Here is a 21328-nt window from a genome sequence, read left to right as displayed (position 1 = left end):
GATGTTATGGACTTCAGCAGTGGGGGCGGGGCGGGGTGTGTGTGTGTGTCAGGGTTTGTGACCCTCCAGAGCACCAGGGCTCAGCTTTAGATCTGGGGGAAGTGCTGGTGCTTGGGGCTTCAGCCCCATGGCTCCGTTCCTGGCTTCTGCCTCATGAGGGGGTGCCAGGCTTCAGGGCTTCAGCCCCATGGCTCCATTCCAGGCTGAAGCCCTGTGGGGGGGGGGGGGGGGCCCCCGGGGCCCCCCCGGGGGCCTGCCCACAATTTCAGGGGAAGGCATCGGAGCCTGGAGATTTAGCAATGAGGGGAGCGCTGGGGCTGAAACCGGTGTTCCCCTTGTAGCTAAAGCCCCAAGCCCCAGCGTCCCCCATGGCGCTAAAGCCAGGAAAGGAGCCACAGGGCTGAAGCCCCGAGTTCTGTCATCCCCTGCAGAGCTGAAGCTCTGAGCCGTGGTGCTCCCGAGGGTCAGAAGCCCTGGGGACCCTGAGCCCCACCCGCTGCCCGGAGCCCTGCCCCACCCCTCACCCTGCGGCTGCAGTCCTAACCCCCACCCACCAGCTGAAACTCTGAGCCCCAGGGCCACAGGTGCTGGCTTCCTACAGGTCCCAGGGGTGCTCAACCTCCTGCTCCACCCCAGGCCCCGCCCCCCACTTGACCCCTTCCCCTAACCCCCCACCCTGCCCTGCCTCTTCCCACCCCCACCTCTTCCCCCCCCCCGCAAGTGCACCCCATCCCTGCTCCTCCCCCTAGTGCCTCCTGCACACCGCAGAACAGCTGATCATGACAGGCAGGAGGTGCGGGGGGAGGGGGTAGAGCTGGCTGTTGGTAGGGGCTGAGCACCCACTATTTTTTTTCCGTGGGTCCTCCAGCCCTGGAGCACCCACAGAGTCGGTGCCTATGCCCAAGGCTAAAGCCTCGAGGCAGTAAAGTATTTGCTTGTGTGTGTATGTATCTGTCTGTCTCCGCTGCTGCCTGATTACTTCCAATTCCAGAGGATGTCTGGTTGACCAGAAAATCCATAACTCTGGTATTCATATCAGAGTACTTGGTGTGAAAGCTTTTCCATCACAAAGACAGTCCACATTATACCACACTTCCATAGGAGGAGGGGGTCACACGTTTCCAATAATCGTAGAAACATAGGACTGGAAGGTACCTCAAAAGGTCATCTAGTCCAGACTCCTGTCTGAAGAAGGATTAAGTACACCTAGATCATCTGTGACAGGTGCTTGTCTAACCCGTTCTTAAAAATTTCCAATGATGGGGATTCTACAACCTCCCTTGTAAGTCTATCCCAGATCTTAACTATCCTTGTAGTTAGAAAAATTTTTCCCTACTTTCTAATCTAAATCTCCCTTGCTGCAGAATAAGCCGACTACTTCTTGTCCTACCTTCATTGGACGTGGAGAATAATTAATTGCCATCCTCTGTATAACAACTCTTAACATATTTGAAGACTTATCAGGTCCCCCCTCAGTCTTCTTTTCTCAAGACTAAATATGCTCCGTTTTTTAACCTTTGAAGATGTATATTCCCTTTCCCATATAGAGACCCACTCATCCAGATCAATTTCTTTGTCCTAATCCCTCTCTGATCATTTCATCTGGGTTGTTTTCTTATCAATATCTTTTTCAATCAAAATTGTGATTATATAAATTCTAGCTTGCTCAACTGTGATTAAAGTTCTAGACAGAACTACCTGATATCCAGATTTTATTATAAAATATTTAACTTGTAAATATTGAAAATATGGGATCTTTATATTGTTTACATTATTACATACCTCCCGGTATGATTTCAAATCAGGACCCAGGAACAGCTGTCAGAATTGAGTAATTTCACTCTCAGCTCTTACTACAATGAGTAGTCACTCTAATATTTCCTAGAGAGAAATTTCTGATTGTTAATGCAAGTAGCTAAAAGAGAGGGCTTCGGTGACAGGAATTTAGAAAATTTGTCCAAAGCAGCTAAAATGGCCTAGGTGAATGGGTGACTTTTTATTTTTGGTAACTTACATTTCTTTTTAACCCAACAGTTGTACAAATAGCTATAACTAGACTTCAGTCATGTTCATGATCTACTGCTAACCCAACTGGTCACATCTTTTAGTTGTGATTCATAATATAATGAAATAATAATATGCCAAATTAGGGAAAGCTAGTCTACCCCACTTTGTAGGCTTATAGAAAACTTTAGAACTTTATGTTCCATATGAATTTTAATAGCACATCCTGCCATGTTTAATGTCATGTCACAGATACAAACAGGAATGCACTGAAGCAGAAAATAGTAATTTTGGGAGGACATTAATCTTTACTGTATCTACCTTACAGAGACAAGAAATTTGATATTTGTTCCATTCCTCCAAGTCTTATTATTTTATTCCCCATTGGAGGGTAATTTGCATTTAAAAGATTTTAAAAAGATCCAAAAGCCCACTGAAGTCAATGGCTGTCGTTCAATGGACTTTGAGAGGCTTTGGATCAGGCCCTAAATCAGCCAGGAGGAAATGGAGAGGAAATATCCAAAGCAATTCATTTTTCACATACTATTGAAACTAATGTATCCCTATTTTCAAGAAAGTTTTACATTTCTACTGATTCTACTGTATAAATGGTGATGAACAATGAGCAAAGAATACTGATGAACTGAAGGTCAGCAGACAGGGAATGTAGGTGTCCTTAATTGTATGGTTCCCTGCTACTATAATCAATTCTAGGCATTGGAATCAGTATTTTGCCTTGCCGTTAAAGGTTCAGATCTTACACGGCTGTAAACTGGCATGATTCCATTAATTTCAAAAGCTGATTTATACCAGCTGAGGATCCAGCTAAACGCTACTGGTGAACAAATTCAAACATTACTGAAAAGTTTATAAAGGCACTGCTTACAAATAGGGGGGGGGGAAAGGGTTTATGTCTATTATTTTAAAGGCCTGAAATGTTCTCATTATGTTAACAGCAGTTCTTCCCCCATCTCCAGGGCCTTAAATTAGAAATTTGGGTCTTGTCTCCCTTGGAAGACCCTATGGCTAATTGGAGAAACAATGAAATTATCACATCAAAATACTAAAGAAGTGAAACCTAGTCACATAAAATCGAAAACTGTTTTTTATTAAGGCTGTTTAAAATGTCTGAGGGATGATTAGACTTGCAAAGGAAAAAACCTGGGTTAGGAATATCATTACTGTCAAATCACTTTTAAAGATACTGAGCATGCTCACTGAGGATGGACTCTTCAGAGATTTTAGCTGCTAAAAATTAAAGAAGTCTCTGAGTACATGCAAACTGCAATTTTCCAAAGACTTATAGTTTGGCCAATTTGGGCAGATTTTTACAAGGGACAGCAAAAAGCACACCCCTGCCATAAAGGCCACTCCCTGGGGAATTTAAACTTTCTGTTCCAAGGCATGGGATCACTAGAGCTGTTCAAATAAAAAGTTATCAGAATTTTTTAAACACAGGCAAAACAAAATATTTTCCCCTAGCTTCTTTTCTGAAACTATTGAGCTGTTTTGGCTGAAGTTAAAAAAAAAATAATAATAATCAGCCTGAGGCAGACACAAGGCATGGAAAACGTCAGCCTAAACGTTAACATTTGGCAAAGTTATAAGCAAATGAAGACAGAGTCTTCTAATGGGAGGTATCAGGCAGCCTATAATTTTGCCTATTGTGGGCCAGATTCTGATACCCTTACTTAGTGAGGCCACTGGTGGATTTAAAGTGTTATTCAGCATGAGAAAGATATCAGGGTCTGGCCCTCTGTATGTTATGACTTGTACCTAAACACCAACTAATGCAAAATGACAGCCTCAGTATGCAAAATATTCATAACAAGAGTCTTGAGTCTATAGGTTTTGCATTTTGCCCTCAATTTTTGTAAATATGATCAGTTTTATGAAAGACCTGTGCAATCTTGTGTGTCATGTCACTTGAAAACAAGACCACTTCTAAGTGGGAGAAAAAAAACCCACTTTCACTCAAAATGGATCTCTTTTTAAAAAAATATGTACCAAGACATTTTTAAAGTTTGAATTTCAATATTTTGTTTTGACATTAAGTTTCACATCAACATGCACAACATTTTGAAATTCTGTGTAGTTTCTTTTTTTAAAAATTACCAGTGTGTGAAAAAAATTGTAAAGGACAAAATAACCTGCAGCTCTATTATGAATTGTTTTCTGCAATACCTTGTGAAGAAAAAATTTTTTGTTGTTGTTTCCACACAGCTCTACTCAATCCCTGCAATACTGGCATAAAATGCTGCTATAGAGAGTTATTTCTGAGGTAAGAATCTTGTTAATGGGCTTCTGCACAACAGGGACAGAAATTTCAAGGCCATTATTGCCCCCGTGATTTTTACAGGAAATAATTGTGTAGATCAAGACCTTAAAATAATAATAAAGGTTCAAATCAGCTACTGAAAGGAGCATATAAATAAAACCACATTACTGCTTGTCCAATATGTTATAGTAGTATAATTCCAGCACATTCTGAACTATAAAAGGATTCTTTTCACTTATAAAATATTATCTCAATATATAACGTCCTTTTTCTAAAACCTCCTCTGTTAACAGACAATATTACATTTTCTGATAGTGCACTTACCCGTTTAATACTGCAAAACTGATCAAAAGGCAATGCCCAGGAAACAAACACCATCCCTCCCCCCCCCCCCTTTTTTTATTTCAGGTATAGCTGTTTACAATAGGGGATGGGGACTGTGCTTATAATTCAAACTCAACAGGTTGGCTTAAAACATCGATTTTTCCAAACATTCCAAAATTTCCCAAACATTATGAAGGATCATTGAACTTTACATTGTTTCATTACATCGATGGTCTTTCTCCCACCTCGCTCCAGCATCACTAAATTCATCTAGCTCTGTAGCTTTCCGTTCACCGTCACAAAGGCAAGTTACCTCCAGAAGGGCACACACATTTACAGCAATTAGAACCAATCAGTGTAATTTATATAGCTGGGGCATCATCATGAGCATTCATCAAATCAGCATCCAGCTTTGTCAACAATGATTGCAAAAACACAACAGCCCGGAGCCCTGGCTGCAAACAACCATAATTACCTGCATCCCACTACTTGACCAGTCTCCCTTTGTGCTTCCCGTGAACGAGCTTGTCTTTTTCACTAACTATTGCAGACAATGCTGTTTCCCTTGCAGTGCCAGCACGTAGCAGAGGCTTGTATTATTCCTTTACACAGACACAGGCAGTCTAGAAGGAACTCTTTCCTTACTCTCAGCCGCAGATTAAACTCTTCCAGTTTCTGCAGTTCCCCTAGCTACTTTTAGACTGTAAAGGTAACTGGAAGAGCTCCCTGTCCAATCAGATGAAGGGAGGTGGGGTTAGAATAATGAACCTGAAGCTCTGGCGTCAGAGCAGAAGCATTTCAGCATGACCCAGATCTCCTCCTGCAAAAGGGGGGAAGAAAACACCAGCCAACACTGGGCAAAAGAATAACAGGCAGTTTATGCCACTGCTTACAGTACTAGTCAAGAGTGAGCTGGCAGTTAGAATCTTCAAGGTACAGACACAGCATCTAGGACAGCCAGGTATTCATAACACCTTCACTGCAGAGAGGGAGCAGAGCTAAAGGGGGAACCTCCTGTGATTTGTCTTTTACTTAAGAACCTGAGATGGATCCAAACTAAAATCCCCAGAACGGAATGCCCCAGACTTTAGCAATGGATCTGAATGTTGTGGTCTAGACCCAGCTCTGTTAAGGCGCTGTCTTTACAGCATCCAGTCTGAGCTTGTACCTTCCTACAGAGATTGCTTTCCTTTTGGATGGTGTAAAGACAAGCAGCCTCAGAATCCATAAGCTGTTCTGCTGCTCCACTTCCCTACAAGTGGAAAAGCTTTTTTTTTTTTTTAAAGTCAGCTACAGATGATGCTATGGAAACTCTCCTGGATTTATTACTTCACTGACTGTTTGAAGTTACCAATAGGAATTTTTATATTTTAATATTTAACTGCAGCTTGCATTTATCTTACAGATGTGAGATACACCACAAATCCAATGGCAGAATTGCTGGATTTATCCTCAGATTTGTTATCCTACTAAGAGATAATAAAGGCCCAGGCTGAATGAAATCAGAACGGAAGAACTGTGACTCTCAGTCCTGATACTGCTAATAACTAGTTGAGCATTTCCCTTTGCTCAGATGAAGGACTCTGTTTTGGGAGCAGTGGGATCTGAATTTATGGCAGAGTTTAAGGTAATAGGGAGCATCCTTTGAACACAAGCACATGGATTAGTTAGGGAAATACATATATTCTTAGCACATGAAAAACATCTAACGTGAATTTACAACCAAGAGCCAATTTTTATAACTGGAATCTACAATAGAAATGCTGACAGACTAACAATATCATTAATGACTCCCAGTCCTATGTTCACTGGGAAAACCTAGAAGATTATTTAGTACAATGGTTTTCAACCTGTGGTCCGTGGATCCCTGGGGGTCTGCAGACTATATCTAAGATTTCCAAAGGGGTCCACACCTCCATTTGAAATTGTTTAGGGGGCCACAAATGAAAAAAGGTTGAAAACCACTGATTTAATAGAACAGAAGAGTTGCCTTGCATGGGTACCGTTGAAGGCTAGTGATATCTGAAAGTGAACCGGCAGAACTAGCACAAAGATGTCATTGGCGCCAATTCACAACAGTGGATAAACATCGTACAGTGTCAGAATCAAAACACATACCCCGTGGAGCTTCCACTGACGGGCCCCGCTTGCAGCTTTTGCCACTCTTTTACATATACACAATTGCTACATCTAAATAAAAGAACTGCTTTCCTTTTTGTGAAGCTACCCAGGGGAAAAAGCTCTCAGTCTGAGTCATTAGGGGTTGACAACAGGAAAACAAACTTATGTTGAAGATAATGCAAGTGCTGAAGGAAAAGGTCACTAAGCACTACCAATTCCCAAGGAGTACAATGCTGCATCTTCCAGTGGTGTCCTGTGAGAGGCAGAATAAACTCCCAGCTCAACAGCAGGACCTGGCACAACTCCTTCTCCAGCACCTATGCTTAAACAAGGTGAAGGAGTGCAATTCTAAACAATCCAAAAGGGCACAACTTCCTCTGACATGCACATCTAATACAGGCCAAGTAAACGGGAGTCTTTGGTTAATGCACTAAGATTCAGTATTTAAGCACAAACAGGTGAATTAGATGGGTATCTGCTTGAAATTTACTCAGAGTCCTCCTCTTCCACTAGGCTTTTACATAACACTGTAATGGATTCTTTGTGGACCATTCTCTACTTCTGTTGTTCCAAAGTTCTAGGCAGGAATACAGAGGGGATCTTTCCAGGGCACCACAGTACCCAGTGGGAGCACGTTCACCTGTTCTGAGTATATCTAGGACTCCAAACAGAAATATTTGGTAGATACAACTTTGACAAAATCTGTCTCACTCTATTACATTTTTAGTGCACACATGTGGAGGGACTAGCACATTTAACTAATGCCAGTTCAGTGGATGAACTACAGAAATTCTACTTTAATAGAAGTCCCATTACACTAAAAGAATAACGTTCTATGGGACTAGATGGCCAATAGTATTAGTAAATGTTCACAGAGCCTTTCACCCTAACTGGCTGGTTCAAATCAGTCTAAGGGTTGGTAATGACTGAAAGATGTTATGCTATGTTATTCAATGGCTTGTGTGAAATGAGTCTGTGACCTCAATCTAGTTCCTAGTGAACAGGTGTCCATGTCACCACTAGTTGTTGGTCCTTGCAGACAAGCCAAGGAGTAAATGGGCCTGGAAATGTAACTTCTGTATCTTTGTATGCTTTTTAGTGCATGGATCCTATGGGGCTATGCAGTCTAGAAATACTTTGAACGGTAATGGTCCCTCCAGGACAGGGATGCTTCAGGGAGCTGGAACTGCTGCAGTAACTGTTTTGTGGATAGAGAACTGTTCTCTGCAGCTGTCAATCTGTTATTTTTCAGAAGCACTAAATTCTTATTGTTTTAAAATTAGTATCTGATTCCCAACACTGGTAGAGCTGTTAGATTTCATGTGATTTTTGCTTAACAAGCTAAAAATATAGCCTTAATGAACTGCCTTAATGTGGAGTATCCCACAGTCTTCCTTAATGAATTTCAGTAGTAAAGTAATGTGTAACTGAGATGTGAGTTAAGCCCTTGATATTGAAGAGCTCTAAAAACATACTTCGGAAACACATACCTCCACTGTTGTAAAACTGAAGAGGTTTGGTAAAGACAACACACTTATACCCATACTGCTATTGACAGTCTAGTATCAGAGGACAAAGTTTCTTCTGGTTTTCAGTGACTGAAACTGCCAAGCACCTACTTGCTAATCATATGTTTTCACAACAGGATAAAGTGAAACTCTTCCCATGCTATCACTTATTACGTCACTAAACACAACTATTGAATCAACAAAACAACCGATTACTCTGTCCAAAGGGTCCACAAGGTCATTTATTGTAAATGTTATTTTGGTCAAGAATTTACAGTAATTTTAGACAAAGTGGTAGGAAGGTAATATGGGCTGAACACACAAATGGGCGCCAGAAACTCTGGAGTTCAATCCCAGCTTTGCACTAACTTGCTGTGTACCCTTTGGCAAGTCATTTTGCCTCCCTGTGTGCCATAATTTTGTCGTATGTAAAGTGTGGAATAATAATAACCCATGATATTTCATGTATCTGTTAATATTTGTACAGTGCTTCCAATGATGTAAAGAGCTACAGAAGATATGTTTATATACATGTAAATAACACAACAAATTAGAGGAGAGACTTTGCCATTGGTGAGCAGATCCTTATCCAATATAGAAGTCAGTAGACTGTTAAACATCAGGAATTGACTTAAAATCTTATTTTTAATAAATCTAAATATTAGTGATGAAAAAGGACTATTAGATCATTTAGACCCTGTAACTTTAAGCAACTATGTACAGGAAAGAAGAGATACCGGCTGTGAACAATGTAAATTCAACTGTGACTACCTTATTCGTTAACATTTGAAAAGTCTGTTAGGTACCATCATATATAATTCTTTTAAAGCATTGGGTAGCAGGTATTTAAGATTGAGCCCTATGACCTCACTTTCTGCACTCAGTGACTTCATTTACCTGGGATAGTAACTAATTGCTCATATTTTAGTGCCCACAAAATCATGCTATTTCTATAAACAAATAGAGCATCAAAATCTTTTGGTGTTTATGGTAACAACGAGCTGCCATAAGTAACAAAGAATATTTCTCCTTTTATTTCTAAACACACTTTATTTCTAAATTTCTTTGGAAATTGCCACTGCTCACATCTGTCTAGCAACAGCATGATTAAGACGTTTGTGGAGATGTAGTAAGGTAAGCTTCTACAGACAATATTAATGGACTCTGCAGAAAGCACCTGACATTTCTTGTGTTTCAAAGTCCACTGAATCGGCTCAGTGAGCTAGAATTAAAACCCTTGTTTATCATGGCATAACATCTATACCTGTGACTAATGCTTTTGCTGTCTTGTGGAAACAAACAAACCTCAGTACCTAACTACCAGGCAAAGCCGCACATTCCTCAGTTCTCATTTACAGGAATTTAAAAATTATTAGCAGAAGAACTTACTGACCAGTGTCGTTGGCGTGCTTCTTGATGAAAAAAATATGGGAAGACATGGTTCCTGTCCCAAGAATCTTAAATTTAATAACAGACAGAACAAAATATTTAAGATATATAATGCATTGGAAAACCAGATAATAGTCTAATAATGCTGTGGATTTTTTTTAAAGGGACATGATCAACTCTAATTTGGCTCAGATTTTGAGTTTTATTTAAAAAACTCCAACGTCTCAATATCACAAACACTCGTGCATATGAGTGGCTACTCATGTAAGTAGTCCCTTTTACTTCAATAGGACTACTCACTTGAACAAGAGCTAAGCAATGCATGACTGCTTGCAGGGAAAGGGATCCAGCTATTTACAAAACTTCAGTCCAGCAAAATTGTTTCTATGACTGTTCAATTCCATTCTTTTAAAGAAACACACATTCCTCTGTTATGTTTACCATCCAAACTTTTCAACATTGCACTAGTGCAGGAAAACCAGAAACAGAAACTGACTAGGACAAAAGGGAAGCTCACTAGTCCATTATCGTGGAAAACCTAAACAATGAGCATAAGTGGCAAAAAGTATTTGAACTCCCCCCCCACCCCCCAGTTTTAATAATCTAAGCTCTTGTTACTATCATAGTTAAAGATGTTTGCACCTGAATCTGCAAATATATAATACGGCCATAGTGCTTACTACCAGGCCTAGTCCCACTGACTTCAGTTGAATCACTCCTGATAAAAACAACAACATTAGTAATAATAGATGTGTCTGCTGGATCGGACTCAGAGGGTTTTTTAAAAATATTTTTTTAACTTGAGAGTGACCCTTTAATATGGATAGACTTTGAGGAAGAAGCATGTTTCTTACGAGGAATATCTGCTTGCTCTTTTAAAACTAAAATTGTTATAACCCAGGGTTCGGCAACCTTTCAGAAGTGGTGTGCCGAGTCTTCATTTATTCACTCTAATTTAAGGTTTTGCGTGCCGGTAATACATTTTAACGTTTTTAGAAGGTCTCTTTCTATAAATCTATCATATATAACTAAATTATTGTTGTATGTAAAGTAAATAAGGTTTTTAAAATGTTTAAGAAGCTTCATTTAAAATTAAATTAAAATGCAGAGCCTACTGGACCGGTGGCCAGGACCCGGGCAGTGTGAGTGCCACTGAAAATCAGCTCACGTGCCGCCTTCGGCACGCGTGCCATAGGTTGCCTACCCCTGTTATAACCCATAAATTCTACCCTTTTCCATTTTCTTTGTATTAAGAGCACACATCTTGCTTTGCCTCCGTTTCTCACATCCCCTGGGTCAGATGCTGAAAGACTATTAAACTTAAGGGAGATGAAGGAAGTCTTCAATCCAGACGTCAGTGGGAGGAGAGCATAGGCAATACAGTTTGTGATCCCTCTGGGGAGGGAAACTACTAGTTCTTAATCCTCACTCCCTATAGTGATCGAATATTTAGCTATGCATGGATCAGACTTTTGAAATACCTTGTATGTTATTCTACTAGTTTTAAGTTGATGTATTTGTAAAGAGAAACTTTCAACTCAAAAGAGAAATTTTCACATCATATGTTGTAAACAAACCTTTCTTCTCCATGTTACTAATAACACCTTAAAGTATTAAAACAGAAAAAAATACATTTATTATTTTTTTTAAATAGTTTTTTTTTAAATCCTTTATTCTACAGGTCCAAAATTGTGTGGACCACATGCTGCTTATTTAATTTTTGCCTTTCTTTTATCTTGGGCAAAGAAAGTCATTTGTCAGTATAACTTTTGTTTATTATCAGTCTCACTTTCATGTTCTTTTTGGACACTAACCACATGCAAGGGGCAAACCCTTGCACCCAGGCAGAACTCCATTGACCTCAATGAGGCTCCATTGAATCTGCATGAGTGACAGGAGAATCAGGGCCCTTTCTTGCAAAAGCTGCAGGGCAATATTTCTTTCTTTAAATGAAGACAACTGATGAACTGGAAATTTAAAAAAAAATAAGAGTGGAAATATTTTTGTTGGGTTCAGTTTTTGTAAAAAAAAACCTTGTTTTTACAAGATCTTAATCTTCCACTTACTGAGAAAGTTAATTATAGTCTGCTAAAGCACTTCCCTCCATGTTTCAATTTTCTTCTCTTAGTAATTTAGTGCTCATGAATGTCATGTCTCCAGTAACTAATCATGCCCTTTTCAGTTAACTACAATGATGACTTTAGTTAGATAAGAACAATAGCAAAATGAACCATTAGCACAGGGAGAGGTGTCCTTGCTTTCAAGCTACAGCTAGCCTCACGCATCATTTATTATTATTCTTATTGGTTCAGTCTCCAAATTCAGCTGCTTCCAGGTAACCAGTCTCTTTGAATCCTGCCTCCAGAATGTTGTAGGTATTTAGGTTGCAGTAACCACAGTCAAAACAGATCTTCAAAGCTCCACACACCACAATAAAAAACGCTAATTACCACAGACTGAAGCCCTCTACTTGTGCACAGAATGGCTATAATGTGGTCAGCAGCAGTGCTCTGCTAAAAGCTGACATTCTGTGCTGCACTTCTTACAGAACTTCCAGCTCTGTGGGAGAAAGACCCCTGGCCATTTTGAGACAATCTTTGCATCCTCTTTCCTGGGCTGTTCCAGGGGCAAGTTGTGACGAAGTGGGATTTTATTCACTTTGTTATGTTGCATGTGAGTCTTACTGTCCTAGACTATGTGTACCTCAGTTTCCTTGTGTCTTGCACCAACGCTTAGGTGATGGGAATTGGGTGTGTGACTTTCGCTGAGGCCCTCAGGCAGGTGAGGCTCCCCAGGTCTACATGTAGGCAATGGCCAATGCCCTTTATAACCTGAGACCCAGGAGGGGGAGGTGACCAGGTGACTCTTTCCCTGGGAAGCAAGACAAAGGCCAGGAGGAGGGGCAACAGGCAGGTCGGAGGTGGGGTCGCTGGAAGCTGGGAGACTGTGTTTTTTGGGACTGAGATGGGGGAGTCCAGGGCGTCTGGCCCGGGGTCCCCCAAGATGGACTTGTCTAAAAGTCATTGATTTCTGTGCTAACAAGTTCTGTACTACGCTGTGTTCCTGTTGACTAAGAAACCTTATGTTTTACGCTGGCTGAGAATCACTGCTGACTACAGAGTTGGGGTGCAGGGCCCTTTGGCTTCCCAGGAGCCCCTCTCAGGCGGACTCGCTGCAGGAAGTGCACAGTGTGGAAGGGGATGCTGAATGCTCCGGGGTCAGATTCAGGAAGGTTGAAGCTCTGTAAACTTCTTGCCCTGGTGACAGTATGCTCAGAGAGAGGAGACATGCTACCCCAGAGTCCTGACTGGCTCCATATGGAGTAGTTTCAGAGCATCGCCCAATGACTCCATGACACAAGTACAGTCCATTGGATGAAGTAGGCAATGCAAGGGCTGCCCTAAATTATGGCTGCCTCCTCAGGAAGCCATTAGCATGGCAACACTGCTGAGAATGCCTGTGATATTATGGGCCAGATTTTCAAAAAAGTTCAGCTCCCACTTGTGGGGGCTGAGGAGAGACGACGGCCAGACTGTCAAAAGAGTTCAGCCTAGTATATGTATGCTTTTTAAAAATCAGGGCAGGGAGTTGCTGTGCTCTAAGCGCTTTTGAAAATCTAGTCCCAATTGTGGGTACTGAATACTTGAAAATGTAATCCCCAGATATTTTGAAAATCTAACTCCATGTGATCTAGACCTGTTATGAACATGGTTAGACAACACAATGGTTAAAATGCCAGCTGTTAGTTTATATTCACTGTTGCTGCCATCAATGGTGCTGAACCTTGGGTAGTGCATTTGTGGAAATTAGAAAAAAGGTGACAGTGCAATCACACCATATGGTCCACTCAGTCCATGACTTCTCTATTAGGATTGCTAACAAAGGGGCCAGTTAATATACATGGCTTTTGGTGACCGGGACATTTGACCACTGGAAAGGGCAACTTATTTCACACAGGCCACCAAACAATAGCAATTTTCAAGGCACCTCTGACTAGGACTAGATTCACACCTGTCACCTAGGTATATAAGCCTCTATAGCTCATTACTACTTCCTTGAGCCATCCAGTCCACCTGATACATATTTAAAACTGTAGCTATCTTTTTAATCCCCTCTCATCTCACAGTGCAGTGTATGCATAAGACTATCTGAGATTTTACTAGGATCCACTATATAGAATTATAGTAAAAGATTTATTATTACCTCAGCATCTAGAAGTTAAGAATTGTTGGAGTGGTTTGATGTTAGCATGTTGGTTGATGGATGCTATTTAAAAAAATGTATGGAAGTATAAACCAACCCACGCAACAAAACTTTTAAATTTTAACTGACCTTAGAAGTGGTAGTGCTCTCCTCTTATCATAACCTAATCAGATGTGAGCAAGCAAAAGAAACAAGGTTACATTATTCGGGTATATAGATGGTTAGCTGAATATAATCCTAATCAGTTTTATAATTAACCTTCCAATCTGAGTGAAAGTACACCAGCCTGACATTTTGTAAGTTAATTAAGCTTTCTCTGAGCTAGCACTCCTTTCTTGGAAACAGTGAGATAGGAAAGTTAAACGATGGGGTGACATTTTACCACACTACTGATAACATGGCTCTAATTAAAAACAACTGACAAGAAAGGAGATTCTCTCAGGTATTATCCTAATAAAATAAAAAAAATCCCAATTAGACATGTTCAGCAACAGGCAGCTCTATACATTCCAGAAGTAATCAATAGTGCTCTAGCAGAGGTCTTTAGGAGCACATTCCATAGATAGCTGGTAGTGATCGAAAAGCACCCTACTTATTTGGATGCCTAGATTTCAGATTGGAGGTAGAAGGGCTTTACTTAGGGATTGGAAGGTAATCTGAGGGCACTATAAGCACAATTACTTTTCCATTCCATTTCTCTAAGACTGGTATTAGTGTCTGCAGAGAAGTGAAAGGCAAGAAGCATGTTAACAGCAAATGATAGCTATAAATCAGTTACTTTACACTTTAATTAATACTTCTATTGGCACGATCAGGTAGTTAAGGGCAAAAAAATTGGTTTTTGTCAGAGAAAGGATTTTTTTTAATTTTGTTTTTATTGTAATTTAAATGAAAAAAAAACCTCTGTTTGGAGTTAAACATTTGCCTTCAGTATTTCCAACTTAGCCATCACAGTGCTGAGCCAGGGCATGAGAGTCCAAAAGGGAAACTGACTGGGAATAAAACTAAAATAGGTGACTTACAAAAAATAAATAGTATCCATGGGGAAAAAAAAGTAAGATTTTTAACATTCATTTATTTTTAATTATCTCAGGTATTACTGCTGAGTTTTCTGTTTTGTTTTAAATATATTGGGCCAAGATCAGGCCTGGGTTAAGCGGGTCATTGACTTCAGTGGAGTTGTACCCACACCACCCATGTCTGCATTTGGCTCATTCATTATAAACTGACAGAAAAGTACAAGTCTTTTACAGTATATAGTGGAGTACATCTTAGTTGTTTACAACCACACATTAAATATATTAAACTGTTTATTTTATTCCTGTTGATTTATATAATAGTTGCCACAAACACGAGAACTATATTTTAAATAGCTTATTATACCGTCCTATTACAAAATGAAATGTAGCTGGAAATTTTTTTCCAGAATCTGCTCAGCTCAGTGAAAATCTCATGTAATGAGAGCTGAGCAGATTTTATGTGAACTTGCCTGAAGGTCCTGATCCAGTAGGTGTGCACAGATCTTTGGCTGAATGCCTATCTTTCCCAGCTTGTGAATCACTCTAGGGCTTAGTCAGGAGACAGTGTCTTGACACCTATCATAAGGCAGTAGTCCACAAGCTCAGGTGCCCAGAGTGAGGCTGTACATGCCAACAGGAAATAACCTTGGCACCGAGTGAGTTTGGGTGCCAACTGGGCTAGGCAGAAGCTGAGTGGGGTTTGCGGATCACAGTGGTGCCTAGAAACAAGAATAAGGTATCTAAATACCCTTGTGCAATGTGCATCCCACCCTAAATGCCAAAGATCATACAAGAAATTAACAGGGTGAGTAGGGATAGGAATTCAGCCATTTCTATCTCAGAGATCCATGCTTAGAACACAGTGTGTTCACTTTTAGTCCCTCTCATTACTAGTATACTATCACTACTTAGCTCACCAGAGAGATCTACCTATAGAAGGCATTCAGACTGTGCCCAGAGTGTACCAGAGCAGCTAAACATCAGATTTCAAATTAAAGAATTATTCATGAAGGACTCTTGTTTCCTGTTTCTTTCAGTTACTCTGAACCTTTCCCCCTATTTCCTTCTTCTTCTCCTATTCCCCATTATCTCAGCTGTGGTACTGTAAGAAACCCAATTTCAGTCTTTCTACAGGAACCTTTTTCTTACCAGCTCATTAAAAGATTATCACTGAGGTTTTTTTAACAGTTACCTTTGGGTAGGCATCATTATTGTGGTAAAAACATGTTTGAATGTCACAGCTATATTAGAATCACAAGTTGCTTTGGGGCAGTAACTACAGCCAGCCAGAATAACTATTATTCAGCCATCATTTCTTGTGGTCCCTTCTGGAAGCTAGAGAGGATAAACATGCTAATGAATTAGCACCTTTCTATAATTAATAATGGCTTCCATGTGAAAGTGGGTAAGTTGTGAGAGTGGGGTGCTTGTTTGCCTACATGTGCAAAGATTCTAGCTTGAACTCAAATGGCCACTTGGATTCACTCCCCAGCTGTAGGTCTCTCCCTCTGGTGTAATCAGAGAGATGCTTCCTTCCCACTCACACCTGAAATATATTTAAGAGGCCAGGGTTGGTTCTTTTTCTCTTCTATGATATAACCTGTCATGGGGATAGGGTTTTTCTGCTATGACCTCCAGCATCATGGTAATTCCCTGGAGAATCTTCATCTGTTTCTATTACTCTATCAGGTTACTGTCTTCTGTTGCTCTGTGTTCCCCCAGCTCTAGGGATGAGGTAGTGTCTGAGAGGCCCCCTGAGCTGTTGCTTGTTCCTGAGGATGAACCCCCTGAGCTACCTCCAGTGTTGCTACTGCCACCAGGTGTGAGAAATGGCTATGCCCTCTTGCCACCCATTCTCAAGGTGCTGTCTGACCAGAGACCTCACAGTTGGGAAGGTGAGGCCCCAAGACTCCAACCAGATTCCAGAGCCCTGAGGTATATGAAGCGGCTATATAAGATGTCTGCCACAAAAGAAGGGATCCCAAAAGCCAACAAAAATCACCTCTACAACACTGTCTGGCTCCTCACTCCATATGCTGAGTGCAAGCACCACCCCAAGGACCAAATAAAAGGTAGGTGAGGAAAGACCTGTGTTTGGGGGGAGGGGTAATTAAGACGCTCTTCCCCTTTCCTTCAATGGGGTAGAATAAAGAAACCTCTATTCTCTACAGAGGTGTAACTGTTAAATCTACTGACTGACTCTTCCCTTGCATTGAATGGGTTTTTCCATAATCTGCCTCTTCTTAAAGGGAATTTATGCCAGGCTTCTCCATAATTTAGGCCTTTGACCCTACATAATACCCACATCTAAAGCTATATTGAGTAAAGCAGGAAAAAGAAATAATTAAAATCTGTTGGCTGTCTTTTGTCCTTTTACTGACTTTTAAATTCTGCATTTTACACAGCAAAATCTGATTCAGTATTGAGATCTTATTAACGATGTGTTGGGATCCCATTACAAGAGGACTTCTCCAAATTAGTCCACTGTTTCTGCTGTACTTTCTACTAGAGAAGAACCACTCCATTTCCCCCACTTTATGAATATCCATACTTGGAAAGCATGACTTCCGATGAGTTAATTACAAACTGATGCAGCTGGGAAGCTTCAAGGAGAAAATGATGGGGTGGGGTGGGGTGGGGTGAAAGATGTGGTCAGATCACAAGACTGGCAACCAGCAATTCTTGACTTCTAATCCTACATATATGGCTGTGGACATGTTACTTCAACTCTGACTCAGGGTTTCTCCATCCATATTTAAAAAAAAAAATTGTATATGTATATGTCTGGCTACAGATGTGAATCTTCACAATATATTTTAAGGCAAAGTGCTCTGTAAGAGGAGATTTAATAAAAGTGGTAAGATTTATTAATTATGACCTGCCACATAAACTGCAGCCAAACTACCGTTTTAGGTACATTGCTATAAAACCCCCTGTGTAGCATGGTAATGTAATGCTTGAAAGCAAAAACTAATTATGGGTGTGTCTCCTTTTAAGATGTCTTCTATGTTATAGTGATTCAGGTGGCTAAACTTGAACTAACTCACAATCTCCATGTGCAGCTATGCTCAAAAAAGCAAACAATTTTAGGTTTAGTGGAATGGAGAATAGCATGAAATACTATGAGCCGCTACACTAAATCAGTAAAGCCCTCACTTAGGGAGACCAATACTGCATATAATATTCTATCTCAATAAATAAAGTTGCAGAATTAGAGAAGGTTCAGAGAAGGCTAACAACGATTAGTAGCAAGGAAAAATGCTCCAAATGAAACAACTGGAATTCTTTACCTTAGAAAGCAGATGAGTAAAAGGGGAACATGATAAAAGTATTAAAAATAACAAATGGTATAGAAAAGATCAGGAGCATCTGTCCTCTCTATTTCATAATACAAGAACAAGGAGACAGTCAATGAAATTGAAAGATAGCAAATTCAAAGCTGACACAGGAAATACTTTTATATGCAATGCATAACCAGACTGCAACGCTCATTATCACAAGATGTCATGGAGGCCAAGAATTTAGCAAAATTCAAAGCGGGACTGGATATCTACATGAACAAGAATATCCAGCGTTGTTTGTAGTTAATGAAGAAAAATTTGGAAAAACTTCAAAGCCAAGGGGTTAACTACAACAGGTTAGGATGACTTTCATGGAGGTAGATCTTCTCACATCTACTGATTTCAGGGTTTCTTGCACAGCCTTCTGAAGGGCCTAGTACTGGCAACTCTCTGAAAGAATGTTACCCCTATAAACCAGGGGTCTAACCCAGTAGGCAATTCCTGTCTCCCTGTGACTGACACTAAGGGAGGTTATTGTCAACAATCTTGTTTGTATAGCTTCCTCCTCACCCACTAGTTTCTAATACCTCTTAAAAGCCTGCGAAGATATTTTTTTTCTCTGCCATTTCTATCATATTCAGTTTTGCAATTCGTCCTTCCTTAACTTAATAGAAACAGATTTTTGCCTGCTGTCCCTTTTTTTTTTTTTTTTTTTTTTTTTTTTTTTTTTTTTTTTTTTTTTTTATTTTTTTTTTTTTTTTTTTTTTTTTTTTTTTTTTTTTTTTTTTTTTTTATGAAGTATCACTAGTGTTGGCACAACTGCATGAACAACGTGTGGAGCCAGCAGGTCAATCCACCATTTGTTGGCTCCTCCAAAATGTTAATTTGTTTGGTTGTGGGGGAGGGGGGGTGTTGTGGGGTGTTTGGTGTTTTTTTGACAAATTGATGCATTTTCTTTAGAGTAATAAGGTTTTGGAATCCTGGTGGACATTCCCTGCCAGACTATCAAATTTAAGTTCAATTGAATTTTGAGGTCTAAATTATTTCTGTTTGATTATGCACATTGTCAAGTACTACACCTCTACCTCGATATAACGCTGTCCTCGGGAGCCAAAAAATCTTACCGCGTTATAAGTGAAACTGCGTTATATCAAACTTGCTTTGATCCACTGGAGTGCGCAGCCCTGCCCCCTCTCCCCCTGGAGCACTGCTTTACCGCATTATATCCGAATTCATGTTATATCGTGTCGCATTATATCGGGGTAGAGGTGTATTGAAAATTGTTTAATCTCTACAGAGACTTTGTTTTCTTTCTCAGAAGACCTTCGCTCAGTGGATCTGCTTTTCAATCTGGATCGTGTTACTGCGCTGGAGCATTTACTCAAGTCTGTCTTGCTCTACTCCTTTGACAGATCAGTTTTTAGTTCTTCTGCCATTACATGCACGTGCCACTTAGCTGTTAAGGAAAATGATCCTTCTGGTCAAGTGTGTCCCAATGTACCTCAGTCAATTACTTTTAATCTGCATTTTGAACTCAGAAGACACAAATGGGTTGAGATTGATGTGACCTCTTTTCTTCAGCCTCTAATTGCCTCTAACAAGAGGAGTATCCATATGGCTGTGAATTTCACTTGTCTGAAAGATGATCAACACCACAACTCTAAACAGGGAAATTCCTTTAATACGGCATTGGTGCCTCCTTCTCTTTTATTGTACCTAAATGACACCAGTGAGCAAGCTTATCGTAGGTGGAACTCCCTTAGGCATAGAAGGAAGAATCCAATGTGGTCCCGATGGAGAAATAATCCACTTGCAGATTCCATGAAAGAAATGGGAACAGAAAATATGCAGAATAAAAGGGCATCTCGCCACCGAAGAGATGAAGATGTGAAAGAGAACCAATCTGCTCCAACTTATAATTTGAGTGAATACTTCAAACAATTCCTGTATCCCCAAAATGAATGTGAGCTTCACAACTTCCGACTAAGTTTTAGCCAACTAAAGTGGGACAAATGGATAATAGCACCACACAGATACAACCCTCAATATTGCAAAGGTGACTGCCCAAGGGTGGTTGGGCATCGTTATGGCTCTCCTGTCCATACAATGGTACAGAACATCATATATGAGAAATTGGACTCCTCTGTTCCAAGGCCTTCTTGCATTCCTGCTGAATATAGTCCCTTGAGTGTCTTGACAATAGAGCCTGATGGTTCTATAGTCTACAAAGAATATGAAGATATGATAGCTACTAAATGTACTTGTCGGTAACATTTAAACACCACTTTACTGCTACTTATTTCAGAATATTTTTCCAATACTCTAAGCCATCTGTAGTCTTGACCAACTGAATGTCATAAGTGTAAGTAACTTCTATTAAATAGATATGCTATCAATTTAGCATGGAGTCCGTGGCAGGTATCTGCATAATGGCATCATTTATTTTTGTAGCCCCTTGTAACTAATTGGAAATATGAAATTAGAAATTTAAGGAAATTTTACTTAATTTCCTTTTATATGGAGAAATAATCCATAACTTGTCACTTTGATAAAAGTGTAAAGGATTTCATTCTACTGTAAGCTTTAATGCTATGGATAAAAATAAGGGGAATAAACACCTGTCATGTCATGGCATTTGTGTGGTTCTTGTTCAGTCTTGCTTGCATCCAAAAGACACTTTATATTTTTGGCAAGTGTCTGAGCACAGAAGGAGGCTTTAGCATTTCTGACTTTCTCAATCACTCAATTTTTAAGTATGCTTTTAATTATTCAAACCAGTTCCCTCTCCTGGTTGATAAAATTCAAGGTTATCTCTGATAAATGGACAACCTGTTTTGCCAAACTGTTAGGGCTTTCTTAGAGGTTGGTAGTAAGTGACTATACTACTTATCTGGAGACAGTCCTAATTTTGTACCAGGAAGTCTAACTACATTTCTGGGTAGTAACTAGTAAAAATATTCTCATTCAAACATTTAAGAGAATTGTTTCTACAGTTAGCAGGAAAACTTACACTCCTTACTAATAGGTTATTTAAAACTGGCATTTAGTAACTTTTTAATGCTGCTGCCTTTTCTATTCTGGCCAGCTATGAACAAGAAATAACCGTTCAGACTGTGAACTAAACTTTAGAAATGAAACCATACTTGGTATGATGAATTTAAATATACAGTTTTGAAAAGAACATTTCAAAACATAAACAGT

The 21328-nt window shown here is 40.0% G+C and overlaps 2 protein-coding genes across 3 annotated transcripts in view; one reads left to right on the top strand and one right to left on the bottom strand.

Annotated features, from left to right (window-relative positions):
• Positions 1 to 5244, bottom strand: part of SHROOM1 (shroom family member 1) — a 72414-nt gene extending 67170 nt beyond the window's left edge. For both annotated transcript variants that reach the window (XM_024209036.3, XM_024209038.3), the window contains exon 1: positions 5082 to 5244. The gene's annotated coding sequence lies outside the window, so the exon portion shown is untranslated. The remainder of the gene's footprint in view (positions 1 to 5081) is intronic.
• An 11229-nt stretch (positions 5245 to 16473) lies between these two features.
• On the top strand, positions 16474 to 20398 carry GDF9 (growth differentiation factor 9). Its single transcript, XM_026659322.1, has 2 exons — positions 16474 to 16918; positions 19446 to 20398. Exons 1-2 carry the CDS (start codon positions 16474 to 16476, stop codon positions 20396 to 20398), a joined length of 1398 nt encoding a protein of 465 aa, XP_026515107.1.
• The last annotated feature ends 930 nt before the right edge of the window (positions 20399 to 21328 follow it).

Source organism: Terrapene carolina, unplaced genomic scaffold, assembly GCF_002925995.2.
Source record: "Terrapene carolina triunguis isolate 2854851 unplaced genomic scaffold, T_m_triunguis-2.0 Scaffold629, whole genome shotgun sequence".
NCBI lineage: Eukaryota > Metazoa > Chordata > Testudines > Emydidae > Terrapene > Terrapene triunguis.
Note: the sequence above shows the minus strand (reverse complement) of the source record. Positions and strands in the feature narration are given on the sequence as shown.